The sequence below is a fragment of the Trichogramma pretiosum genome, unplaced genomic scaffold (genome assembly GCF_000599845.2).
Source record: "Trichogramma pretiosum strain Unisexual culture from Peru unplaced genomic scaffold, Tpre_2.0 scaffold125, whole genome shotgun sequence".
In the NCBI taxonomy this organism is placed as follows: domain Eukaryota; kingdom Metazoa; phylum Arthropoda; class Insecta; order Hymenoptera; family Trichogrammatidae; genus Trichogramma; species Trichogramma pretiosum.
Window position 1 is genome coordinate 225,189 of NW_019640812.1, and position 12,206 is coordinate 237,394.

At 37.7% G+C, this 12,206-nt stretch overlaps 3 protein-coding genes across 6 annotated transcripts; 1 reads left to right on the plus strand and 2 right to left on the minus strand.

Annotated features, from left to right (window-relative positions):
• Positions 1-82: 82 nt before the first annotated feature.
• LOC106655748 (ubiquitin carboxyl-terminal hydrolase 20) lies at positions 83-6,159 on the minus strand. 3 transcript variants are annotated; one of them, XM_014376296.2, is made up of 8 exons: positions 5,399-6,159; positions 5,043-5,134; positions 4,341-4,793; positions 3,912-4,270; positions 3,156-3,664; positions 2,188-3,062; positions 1,858-2,126; positions 83-1,781 (listed from the first exon to the last, which is right to left on the minus strand). In XM_014376296.2, exons 3-8 carry the CDS (start codon positions 4,778-4,780, stop codon positions 1,357-1,359), a joined length of 2,877 nt encoding a protein of 958 aa, XP_014231782.1. In that variant the 5' UTR covers positions 4,781-4,793; positions 5,043-5,134; positions 5,399-6,159; the 3' UTR covers positions 83-1,356. The 3 variants fall into 3 exon arrangements, with proteins under 3 accessions (XP_014231782.1, XP_014231781.1, XP_014231780.1); XM_014376295.2 differs by lacking the exon at positions 5,043-5,134; XM_014376294.1 differs by lacking the exon at positions 5,399-6,159 and having other exon boundaries at positions 5,043-5,391.
• A 504-nt stretch (positions 6,160-6,663) lies between these two features.
• Positions 6,664-9,099, minus strand: LOC106655750 (serine/threonine-protein phosphatase 2B catalytic subunit alpha isoform-like). 2 transcript variants are annotated; one of them, XM_023461437.1, is made up of 10 exons: positions 8,963-9,099; positions 8,643-8,891; positions 8,222-8,415; positions 7,969-8,154; positions 7,779-7,903; positions 7,584-7,695; positions 7,353-7,498; positions 7,142-7,272; positions 6,901-7,069; positions 6,664-6,812 (listed from the first exon to the last, which is right to left on the minus strand). In XM_023461437.1, the coding sequence occupies exons 1-10, from the start codon at positions 9,028-9,030 to the stop codon at positions 6,666-6,668; spliced, it is 1,527 nt and encodes a 508-aa protein (XP_023317205.1). In that variant the 5' UTR covers positions 9,031-9,099; the 3' UTR covers positions 6,664-6,665. The 2 variants fall into 2 exon arrangements, with proteins under 2 accessions (XP_023317205.1, XP_014231783.1); XM_014376297.2 differs by having other exon boundaries at positions 7,969-8,157.
• A 460-nt stretch (positions 9,100-9,559) lies between these two features.
• LOC106655708 (protein MAK16 homolog A) lies at positions 9,560-11,613 on the plus strand. The gene is made up of 8 exons (XM_014376228.2): positions 9,560-9,664; positions 9,742-9,788; positions 9,893-10,036; positions 10,152-10,464; positions 10,543-10,647; positions 10,739-10,894; positions 10,980-11,057; positions 11,142-11,613. Exons 1-8 carry the CDS (start codon positions 9,650-9,652, stop codon positions 11,280-11,282), a joined length of 999 nt encoding a protein of 332 aa, XP_014231714.1. The 5' UTR covers positions 9,560-9,649; the 3' UTR covers positions 11,283-11,613.
• Positions 11,614-12,206: the final 593 nt, after the last annotated feature.

Sequence of the window (12,206 nt, forward strand, 5' to 3'; positions counted from 1 at the left end):
TAACTACCGTACAACATAGCACAAATGAAGTGATCATTTTTAATGTAAATTAGTTATCGCGGAAATTTGGCATTTTATCGGCTTAATAAATTTTATTTTATTAACTAAAAACGTAATAATCATAATATGTATTTAATTCATTTTCACATAAACCTGTATGCCAGCTTACATAAATATATAGAAGCAAATTTTTCAAAAATTCACTAAATTAATTTATCATGCAATGGTCAGTCTTGTGTTCTTTCTCATTCATCGCGCATGTATCCCCCTTCATCTTGTGCGTTGAGAAAGAATGCTAACATAAATGCCAATTTATCAGAAAGGCTGGTGTAAAAATACTCAAAGTTTCGTACATTAAATGTGAAATATCGATATTTTAAGTGGTGATAATTTTCAATTTTTATAACACTCACAATAAGTAAAGTAAAATAGTAAAAAGTTAAGAATAGCAAGATCAATGCGTCGAGATACGTAGTTTCTTTTAAAATTTAGTTATTTTTTGAGAAATATTCATTGACTTTTATTCTTTGTTTTATAACTATCATTGGTCTTCTTAGTTTGTTTTTATTTTTTATATTGCATCGTCTCGTGTTGCAACACTTTTCGTCGACAACCGTAGACATGGCAGATTGTTTAATTATTAACTATTATTTCCTTGTTGCAAGGAGATTATTATACAGAATTAGTCTCGATACATAAAATGTGATTTCTAATTTTTATGTACGCTTAGTTTAATTATCTACAATTTGAACATGAGCCGATTAGGCAATTTATGAATAAAGCACAAATTCAACGAAAAGTGAATTATTTAAGTTTCAAGCATTTAAGTAAATCTTTTCAAGAAAGTTGCATGCTTGTAAAAAAGCTCATCTCGAAATGTCGAGAGCGTAGAAATTCATGCAATCTTTCGTACTTGAATTACTTTGCCGTTAAGGGTTTCGAGCAAAATTACGAATGAATCGACGAATAGCACAGTCAATTCGGTAATATAATTCTGAAATATATCAGTAAAAATAAAAAATAACATCACTGACATGTGAATTGTTAGCTTATCTAAAATTTCATATTTTTTTAGCATTAAACGTCGCTTTTATTTATAATTTTGCTCGATCCCTGCGCAAATGTAACTTCACTGGTAACATACATAAAAATGGGAAGACACGAGTGCAATGACAAACGAGACCAAGCGAGTTTCAAAAATATTTCAAGCCACTATTCAATATCGGCTTTACGTAATTAATTCTATAGACTTAGAAATCAGTAAATAAATTCAGTATCTACTTGTGCATCGAGAACTGGCGTTATACTTTTTATCGATCGCACCACACTCGTTGCATATATTCTTAGCATAAATTTTTAATCTTCACTTAGATCAACGGCCGTTGCGCAAGTGGTATCCGGCATTGTGACGGGCCCACTCGATTGCTCGGTTTGTACTGTGACACCGCTGAGCGATTCCGCGGTGCTCGGCGCAGATGGTAACGAAGTCGTGATTGCTGTCGACGTCATTACTAATTGTGAACTATTGGGTTGATCATTATTCGATGTGGTTACGGTGACAACCTTCGTTGCAGTACCTGCCTGCTTCTGCCTCGACTCGACTCGGCCAAATTTCACTGCGTCCTGCGGGCTCCCGCTAAGACTCGTTGCGGAATGTGGAGAAATATTGGAATGCATGGTCATCGACCTTTGACCTGGAGTCAACATTACTTCCGGCCCACCACCATACGTTTTAACAAAGAACTGCCAGAGTTCTTCGGGAATCGGACCATAATCGGATCCTGAAAGAGCAAATTACATTCATAAATGTTTTACTTGAAATAAAAAAACTAGATATCGATCGAGATAAAAACTCACCAAGTTTCAAAACTGTTTGACCTCCTTTATTCACCGCAATTGAATTGTTTTCGATTGGACCAGGTGGCGGAGTTTCTTGGTTTTTAACGAAATTTTGCCATTGTCTGAACCAAGACATGGATAAAGCATAAAGTGCAGTTGGATTATCTGGTCGATTCAATTGATTGAACACTTCTAATTCATGACAGCGGCGCTTTTCCGTTTGTTCGAATTTCTCTTCACAGTGAGGACATTCGTAAAGCTGAGTACAAGCTGGTCCACCTCCAAAGCTGCAAGTAAAAGTGCAATGATAATTTACGATGTTCGGTCTCCCTGATAAAATTAACTTACGTATGATACAGGTATTCCCAAACAGTTTGCGGCAGAGGGGTGCAGAGTTTTTCAACGAATTTCGCTCTCGCCGGTATAACACCACCGTGAGGACATAGAAAATCAGAATTGTCGATCGGCCCTGGTTCAGCAAACGAATTGAATCGATTTATCCATTGTCTCGAAACAAAAAAGTTCAAGTCGGTTGACGTTTTGGACGAGATCTCCATAAGCTCGGCTGTCTTTTCTCGAATCTGATGCATCTCCGGTGAATACTTCTTGTAGAAGAGCACGTAAGCGCCGCAATTTCTAACGGTTTCTAGGGAAACTGGCGTGACGCACTGATCATCGAATTCGAACCACTGATTGGCCATCGGATTGAAAGCGTAGCAAACGTAATGGCCACCACCAGCGGTACCATGATGACAGATGACCGAGATGAGCTCGTACGTGGTAACTTTGGATACACAATCTTTGTGAAGATACGGCCGCATGTCGAGCATGTCGATGCTGTCACTGGGAAAGGACACGTGGCTGGCAATTTTCGAGCTGAACATGAGCTCGTGCCTGAAGCGCTTCAGATGGACGCAAAGCACCTCGGGGAGCTCCAAAACTTTCGAGTACTTGACTCCGTTCCGCAACTTGTTGCACTTTTCGCAGCTGTACATGTTGTCACCTTTGAGCTCGTCTGCGCTGAAGAATGCTGATAGGCAGTGATGCAGGTCCACGGTCGGTCCCCAAAACCACGAGCGAAACCATTGAAAGATCCAACTCAACCAGCCGGGCTGATTGGCTACGTACACAACATCCGAGCAAGGACCAGCCTTCTGTGGAGTAATCGAACCTTGATGCAAAATGTCCATGTGATCACGGCTCGGTATAGGTAGAGATAAATCCTGCAATAATATTTGATTATTAATAGCTTGTTTGATAATAATACATTAATACATTATAGATAAAAAAATGTAACTTGATTTAAGCTGCAGTACCTGAAAAGTTTCAACGCGCGTGGAAACACGATCGCAGGTAAGGCATTGCACACTGCTAAGTAATTTGCCGTCAAAAATGTCACTGATTATGCTCCTCATTTTCGATTGCTTTTTCGTACGGTGCTTTGTGGGTGAGTTCGGCGAAGACCTCTGTTGCTGCTGAAGAAAGGCCACGTCTACGGAGACCTTTTTCAGGCTGCGATTCGTGAACTTGTTGCGCAACTTGTCGGGTTGATTTGGCCGCGAGTATCGGCGCTTCTGGCCACGCTCGCCCTCGTCGCTCAACGAGCTCTGTTCGCTAACTCCGGAGTCGCAAGTCTCGTACTCGCCGTCGGATTGGCTCGACGCGGTGCCGTCGACCTCGGGTTCCTCGTCGTCCGAGGATGGCTGATCACCCAAGCTCTTCAGTCGGTGTACACTTTCGCGATCTTCTTCGTATACTTTGAGCTCTTCGTGCAACTGATCCATAAAGCAGCGAAGAAATTCTTGCGTATCATGCTGATGATAGCCTGTCAATTGCCGATGATTTTTTTTTTAATATTTTAATTTTAATACCGTAATTTAAAGATTTATAGAGGGAACGACGACTAGCACGAACGCTGACATTAGTATATTTTAAAAAGTAATTTAAAAAACAGTTTACTACGCACGTATAATGCTCTGCGATAGAGTTAATGAAAATAATTACGTTGCGGTAAATTCTATGTCGGTGTTGATAAGGATACTTTTTGTGAGCATTAATTGATGTTAGTTTACCTCGAAACATTGGATGCACAGTCCTAATGCCAGTCAGTATATTATGTGGTGATGTAAAACCCCTTGCTCTTCTGTCCCACATCTCTTTAATTAAATGCAAGTAGCTCAAACTTAAACCTGGTTTTTTGTCTCCACCGATATAAGAAACCATATCATCACAACTTAAAAAATACTGTGTTAATGGAGGTACATTGGATAAGGCTTGTAATGCAGAATTCATGTAACAGGTATTGCCAATATTCTGTAATCCAACCAATCCTGTAGGTTTCATCATATAATCCCTGCCCTCGTCAGAATCTGTACTATCAGGGGAATCTTCAGGTTTATCGATGAACGCTTCTCCTCTATTTGCCATTAGTCTATTCATATAATAAATTATTTTAATTGTATCGCATACTATGCAACAAAGAATATAAAAATTTGACTTACTTTTTAAACAGAAGTTGATCATTCAAATACTCATCCGTATCTGATTTGGTATCCATATTTATAGATGCATCACCAGAATATTTGTTATACAGAGAAAAATGTTTTTGATCCATTTGATTCGATGATCTTGGTGAAAGTGATTTTGTATTCCTGGTCAATACTTCTGCTTCACAAGAATAGCACCAGATTCGTGTTGATGATAAATTCATATGAGCCGAGTGTGATGGAAACTTGCGATTGTGGATAGTGCTATGATCGAGGTGTTGTTCCGCACAGCCCACATATCTGCAACCTGGATACAAGCATAACCAAAGATTTGGGCCTTCGTTATCACAGTCAGAGCATTTACTAAAAATTTCTTTGTGGGTGAAAACTTCTTCTACGATTGAAAAATTGCCATGACTTTCACTGTGAGGACAATTGACTGCTTCAATTGACATGTCTAATAATTATCTGAAATGAGATAAGATGAAATAAGAAAGAGGATTTTTTTAAAATAATTGTCATGCCCTCAGTTTCAGTTAGTTTCAGTTAGTTTCAGTAACATGCATGGTATCGGTGTATAAAGTAACTGACATATTCAATCCAAAATGATGCTAATGCAATTAGATTACTAATGTTATTTAACAAAGCTTTGCAGCGTTTACACACATGTAACTAAAACATAATCATTGTTAAAAAAATTGAAAAAAAAAGAATTACCCATTGTTTAATTGTTGTCAGCGACTATTGACGTTTAACCATAGTAGCAAAAATGTGCATAAAAAACCTCGATACACAAGTCTCTACAATTTCTGTAATAGACAATCAATTATCATGTGCATATCTGCGAGTGCTATACACAACACAGTCGACGATAATGCATAATGCAAAAAGTAGAACACACCAATACAGTCTCGCAGAAATTGTGCACAACAACCCGAGTGTCTGTATTAGTTATATATAACCCAGCAGTTCGTAATTATTCTATATGAACAGACACGCACTTGGGACCACAGTCATACGACATATTAAGCGTCATCGAAAAGTCATTAGACAAGAGTCTGTGCGGTACCTACCCAATTGAGCAACAACGGACGATATTGGCAGATGATTGATATTATTTACATAAAAACTCGACGTTTCTCTTGGTCTGTAACGTCGAGCACCGATGTGTATCACCTTGGCCCTGATGATTATCGAACGTACATAATATCGAGTAATGTATCGGGCCGTAAGGATGGAAATCAAAACGGCCAAGAGAGCGAGAGCTGGTCGGAATGATTTTCTCCTATCACTAATGTTGTAAACGGCCTATTGGTTTTCCTTCCACGCGCGCCGAGTGGAGAAATGCTATATTCCATCCGCACACTTCCTCTGCTGCGTTGTCAGTCTAAGCGAACTAGCAGCAGCAGGCCAGCGCAGCAGCAGCAGCACTCAGCAGTCAGTCAGTCAGCAGTAGCGCACCAGCACGTTATTGCCTCGTTGTATATGTATTAAAGCGAAATGACACTGCTACATTTCAGTTCATATAGGTGTGTATGTGTATAGTAACACCAACATAGCGTACGTCTGTTACTACGATGACGATATGATAAAGAGAGAAGCGAAAGCTATAGATTGGCTATACCAATAGACTCGTATGTGATATTTGTCGTCGCGTGCGTGTAACTGACTTACACACATGCACACTCACACACAACACCTATACGTAACCTTTATACACGATCACGCACTGAATGATGGTGATGTACGTGCTACAATATATTTAGTGCATATTTAAGTAAACTCAAACATAGACTGAGAGCACGCGTTAACCCGTTTTTAACCCAACACTATCGTCACGATGATTTATGGGTATGCATAGGAGCGACAACGCACACCAATTTCAAAGTCCGTCTGCAGTGGGCAATGTTGTGTTACATGGGTCAAGCTCCTCGTTTTGCGCTTGTAATTTAGGCGCGCTCGGGTTTCCAGTCGCCCGTATTATTCGCGTCGTCGTGAATACCACGCTATGGGCTTCCCTTTGTAACGTATCTTAAAGTTGAGCATACCTAGGCAGAAGGAGTATTTCGTGAATGGACAATTCCGCCCTGAACATTTCATATGATGTTCTCCAGATTTTTGACCTTTTGCATGGGTAGGGTCAACAAACTACAATGAATGCGTAACTGCGGGAGAGGGAACATGACAACTATATTTTAAACATTAATCATGATAACACTCGATATTTTTAATTTTAAATAATTATTATTATTCAACTTGATAACATAATGCGTTTGGCACTTTTTTATCCTTACAGAACAATCAGGCGCTGCAACAGTATTTTGAAAGCAAGGCGTATTTTCATTCAAGTATATCACGGTAGCTCAAGTCGCAATCGCAGAGCCGCGGCGACGCGTGCCGGGACACTATGTCATCTGGCCCAGGTGGATGAGGTACCGAATCGAATTGACTGATACGCAGATGATCTTGAAAAATTATAACAGCTGCCTGAAAAACAGAAAAATCGAGTCAAAACTTTTTTCCGATTCTTTCGTTTTCGTTTCCGAGGATTATTTCGAGAAAATGTCCAACTAACGGTATTTCTGCACACGTCTTGATAATTCGGCGCGCTGAATATCGTGATCATGGACGGAAAACCTCGCTCGGTCATGCGATACAATTCGAAGCCATCTCCTTGTACCTCGTGAGCTCGGATCATCGAGAGTAAATCGTGACGCGCGAGAAAATCGCAGACCGCTTTGTAGCTGTACGAAAATCAACGGTGCTTGTAATACATAATTCCTATTCTCGCGAGCGAAGGAAACGAATGATTTTACCTGAAACTGAACGAATTGCTCGTCGTGTTATAAAACAGTGACTTTTTCTCTGTGCCGTAATGCTCGCAAGGATTCGATCCGAGTAAACCGGAGAGAAGGCTGATCAACGAAGGTTCCGTGAATCGATTGATCTGTGTGTAAAACATAAACTATGAAACGCAAAGAATCGTTGCGCATCTTTAGCATTAAATTCGAAATTTCTTATCAATACCTTGATAATATCCTCGAGGTGCAAGATTTCTGGCGTTAAGCCTCCGTGAATGCAGAAAAATTGCTTGTTTACGAGGGCTGCCAATGGAAGGGCATTGAAGGCCGTCAGGCATGCTTCGTAAACTTCAAGATCGTATTTTACTTCACCTACGAATTGTGTTTTATAAATTTATTTTTCATGTTTTTTTTTCAAATAAGGTATCAAAACTGGGGAAACAATGACGCTACTTACACTCGTTTTTGAAAGTACAATTTTCCGCATGATAACGAGACTCGTGATTCCCTCGCAATAGAAAAAAGGTGTTCGGATAGCGAATTTTGAGCGACCAAAGGTAGAAAATGCACTAGACAAAAAAACGATACCTTATGATTTACATTATTTTTGTTATCAAATGCGAGCCTGTTAATTGTTGAAAAAAATTGTTACCTCGATACCAAAGCGACCTTTGCCAACGTAGTTCCCAAGAAATAAGTACTTCGTGCGGCGTGGCGCACCACCGATTTTAAATACCGTCATAAGGTCGTAGTATTGACCTCGGATATCTCCACAAACTGGATCACAACGAAGTATTTTAGTGTCGGCGATTGAAAATGTTTTTATCTATGATTTGGTATACCTGTTACGGGCTTGTCAACTTCGATCAAATTACTTTCTCTTTTCAGTGCTTCGGTACCTTCATAGATAATACGGAGGGCGGCTGACTTATCAATTCTACCCTCGAGAAGCAAGTGATCTCTCAATACCTCGACGCGAGGCTGGCCAGACTCATCGAATACATCGGCTTCCGAGAGCTTGTTTTTCGCTGCTTCAGTATGTTTTTTCATAATTAAGGTTCATTAGAATAATTTTGAATAAAACGTTCCCTTCACCTTTTTCCATTCTTTCAGTTATAGAAATACGGTCGGGTTCTTCATTTTCTGAAGTAATCCACCATTCGGGAGGTTTACGAAACTCCTTGACAAAAATGACGGAAGACCGACGATCGGAATTGAGCGAATTTTCGTCTTTTTTCGAGGGACATTGGTCGTTAGAATCATCACTGCTTCCCGACAGATTTAGAGCTCTAAAAAATTTTCAAATTATAATAAATCCACTAATTTTGCTCTCTTAAATATGCAAATTTGTTAAATTAAAAAAAAATTAACGCAAGTGAGTATTATATATTCTGTAGGTGTGAGAAGTCGGTGAGGTAAAATTTTGTGTCCGTTGCACGAGTTGCAGTATCGAATCTATATCCATAAATTTTTCTATAATGGTAAAATTATGAATAGTAAAGTAGCGATTGTTTACTTGTCGATTTGTTTATCCACGTCGATCGATTCGAAGTCATGCGAGTCTTGGAATTTGAGTTTTCGATGACACTTGAGAAACTCTGCCGATGTAGTGTTGTTTAGCGCATCTTCACCTAGCCAAAAGGAGCAATCTCGCAGATCTTCGGGCTCCCCGGCGTCTATCTCGGAATCGATGGTCGCGTTCAAGCCATGGCAGACGTTCGATACGAAACTGTCGGCCAAATTAGCTTCTTTGACCGATGGAAATCTGTGATGTTGAAAGTAAACATCCGTCATTTAAGGGCTTAAAAAACTAAATTTACATTTTCTTCTCGTTACCCTGCATAATTAGACGAATCTTCGAGTTTAAACAAATCGTGGAACGTGATATCTTCTGAATTATTCATTTTTCGTAATTACCGAAAGAGCAACACTATGTTGTTCGTACGACATTCGTAAGCTAAACACTGATGAATGAATTAGATATTATGAGGGTACAATCTAAACATGACTCGTGCGTAACTCATGGATACAAATTACAGATGGTGCTCGTAAATCGAGGATCTGAATCTAACGATTATCTTCAAATTTTAACTGTTATTGAAATGATGTGTTAATATATAACGATTAATATTATCATGAATCTATAGATATTCATGTTGCACTGAAATTTCTTGAAGAACTGAAAAAAATTTTACAATTTCGAGTCAGGAAAAAAATTGCTAGTCATGTGCATCTTTAATTTCTAGATTATATTTTTAGTAATCAAGCGGATTTATTAACATCATTACTTCAAGGGTGCATTGCAGAGGAATCAATAAACAATTAATTAACTTTGAATGACAAACATTTGCGGGAGTCTAGGGATAATTAAACTGAGCGGGTAACTGAGTAACGTAACGTGAGCGGCGCTAGCTGTATATGCTCGTCAAATATCAGACAACGCCACCGCCTTACCGCCGGTTAGTCCACGTGCTACGTTAGATTCGAGTGTAGTTCAACAGCGAATATTATTAAATTAGCAAAATGCAACACGACGACGTGAGTTCAATTGACACTTATTGTTGCTTAGGGTTTGACTTTTCATTATAAATACATTAATGTGAATTTAATTTTAGGTTGTCTGGAGTATTATAAATAAAACTTTTTGTTCCTTCAAAGTAAAGTAAGTACCCCATACTACTTGGTTATGCACAAGCTACGGCGACATGTGCGCAAAGATCACATAGTAATTTTGCAAGTATTTCTAATGTTAATATAATTTTGCAGCACAAAAACTCAAAAATTTTGTAAAAATGAGTACAATCTCACTGGTCTGTGTAACAGATCAACATGCCCCTTGGCAAACAGTCAGTATGCTACTGTACGAGAAGAAAAGGGTATCGTATATCTGTACATGAGGACAGCTGAAAGGTAAATATTTTTTGTGATTTTATTTCAGCATCAAAAAACAAGTGATTGATAGTCTTTTAACTTATTTTTTATATTATTATTATCAAAAATTCAATGAGATAATTCATTTTTTTAGAGTACACAACCCAAAAGATCAATGGGAAAAGGTTAAATTGTCCCGTAATTTTGATAAAGCCATACATCAAATCAATGAGAACTTATTGTATTGGAGCAGTTTCATAAAAGCAAAATGCAAACAAAGGTTTATTACCATTACACAAACTCTTACTCGTATGAGAAAATTGAAACTCAGAAGACAAAAGAAGATTGTGCCTTTACAAAGGAAAATAGAAAGACGTGAAAGAAGAAGAGAAGAGAAAGCTTTGATTGCTGCTAAGCTTGATACAAATATTGAAAAACAACTCATGGAACGACTCAAGAAAGGAGTGGTAAATATTTATAAGATTCAGAATGTAACACTCAATTTTAGTTTTTCATATACTCAAAAATATTTTTTTAATTTTTAGTATGACGACATTTACAATTTCCCGCAAAGAGTATTTGATAAGGCAGTTTCTGCTGTTCAAGTTGAAGGAGACAGTGAAGTTGAAAGTGACTATGAAGAAGAAGAGGTATGTTAATTTTTGTTAATTTCTAAAATAATCAAAGCTCTTAAAATTGATCACGAAAAAAAATTAATATACCTAAATTTTCCATTGATAGGAACAAGAAATTGATATGGAAATTGAAAGAGAAATGCAAGCAGATTCAAGAAAAAAGAAACGAGTCAGCGAATTTGTTGCAGCAGACAGTGATGATGATGATGATGATGATGATAGCGACAGTGATGGCGATGAATTGGAATATGAAATGGAATCGGTATGTACTTTTTTATTAGTTATATTGACTTTTAAAAACTGTTGTCAGGTAATAATAAAAATGGAAATGAATTTTTTGTTTTTAGGATGCAGAAAGCAATTCTGGTGAAAAAGAACAAGTCGAACTTTCAGATAGTTTTGAATCAGATGTTAGTGACATCGAGGTTCGTTTAAATTCAATTATCTTGATAAAATTTTATTCCGTTAGTAAATAGCAATAACTGATTTATGAAATTATTTTTTGTTAGGATGCAGTGGCATCTACAAGTAAACAACCCAAAAAGCCTAAGGTTACCAAGAAACGTAAAGGCACATCATCTCGTCCTAGAGTTGAGATCGAGTATGAATACGAAAATGAACCTGCAGAGCGTGAACGTCAAACTGTGTAGTTTATATTTTATACTTTATTTTACTGTTAATATAGTTCATATTGAATCGACTAATGTTAATTTCTTATGATGGAGAATTGCTTCATTCAAAACATTTTTCATACCAGTGGCCTGAAAGTGACTACTTCTCTGTCGCTGCGCAAAGTGGGAAGAACGATTTTCGGGCCACTGAGTATGAAAAATAGTGTACTTAGCCTTGGCCGCTAATTACACGTACTGTGGGACTTTTCTGTTTTTCTATTAAAATAAATTAGAAAAAATACGCTATTGAAATATTGATATCGATACAAAATCGGTATTAATAATTGTACAGAATACGATAAAATACATTTTATTAACTAAAAATCCTACATTTTAAAATTATTTTCAACCCTGCAACTATTAATATTTTTATTTCAATATTACTGCAATTGATCGATTACACACTGTGTAAAAATTTTCCAAAAGATCGTACAAAACATAGTATTGTTAGGCAACGCATCTAAAAACTAATATTGACTAATACGATTTTTGAGAGTCCATTGTTTATAAAAAAAATACATTTATATATAAAATGCAAGGCTCAAGTCACAATAAATACAATCGATAATTGACGAATCCGTTGTCGATTTCCCGTCATTCTGTTCGTAATCTCCGTTATCTATGACGTTTAACGGTAAACAGCAGCTGCTAAGCACAGCATACATTAGGCTTATACCACTACACTGTGTCTTATGGATCGCATTGGAATTCACGCGGCATAATGTCGAGGATGTTACGCTTTGGTATGCAACTCTCAGCTCCTCGAACTACACTCTATATATGCTTAAGATACAGTAGAATTTGACGAGATACAAGATGCAATCGAAAGAAATTCAAATTTCATATTTTAGCGTTGGGTGTGAAATTTCCACGTGTGCGCGCAGATCACTTTGTTGACACTGT

Excerpts from the sequence above, each read along its gene's own strand:
- LOC106655748 (XM_014376295.2), bottom strand. The coding sequence starts at position 4,780 with ATGTCAATTGAAGCAGTCAATTGTCCTCACAGTGAAAGTCATGGCAAT. Across the intron at positions 4,271-4,340 it reads GATCAACTTCTGTTTAAAAA|ACTAATGGCAAATAGAGGAG; the intron begins GTAAGTCAAATT and ends TTATATGAATAG. Across the intron at positions 2,127-2,187 it reads TGGGAATACCTGTATCATAC|CTTTGGAGGTGGACCAGCTT; the intron begins GTAAGTTAATTT and ends TTTTACTTGCAG.
- LOC106655708 (XM_014376228.2), top strand. Across the intron at positions 10,465-10,542 it reads AACGACTCAAGAAAGGAGTG|TATGACGACATTTACAATTT; the intron begins GTAAATATTTAT and ends TTTAATTTTTAG. Across the intron at positions 11,058-11,141 it reads CAGATGTTAGTGACATCGAG|GATGCAGTGGCATCTACAAG; the intron begins GTTCGTTTAAAT and ends ATTTTTTGTTAG.
- LOC106655750 (XM_014376297.2), bottom strand. The coding sequence starts at position 9,030 with ATGAATAATTCAGAAGATATCACGTTCCACGATTTGTTTAAACTCGAA. Across the intron at positions 7,696-7,778 it reads AAGGTCGCTTTGGTATCGAG|TGCATTTTCTACCTTTGGTC; the intron begins GTAACAATTTTT and ends TTTTTTGTCTAG. Across the intron at positions 6,813-6,900 it reads AAGACGTGTGCAGAAATACC|GCAGCTGTTATAATTTTTCA; the intron begins GTTAGTTGGACA and ends TCTGTTTTTCAG.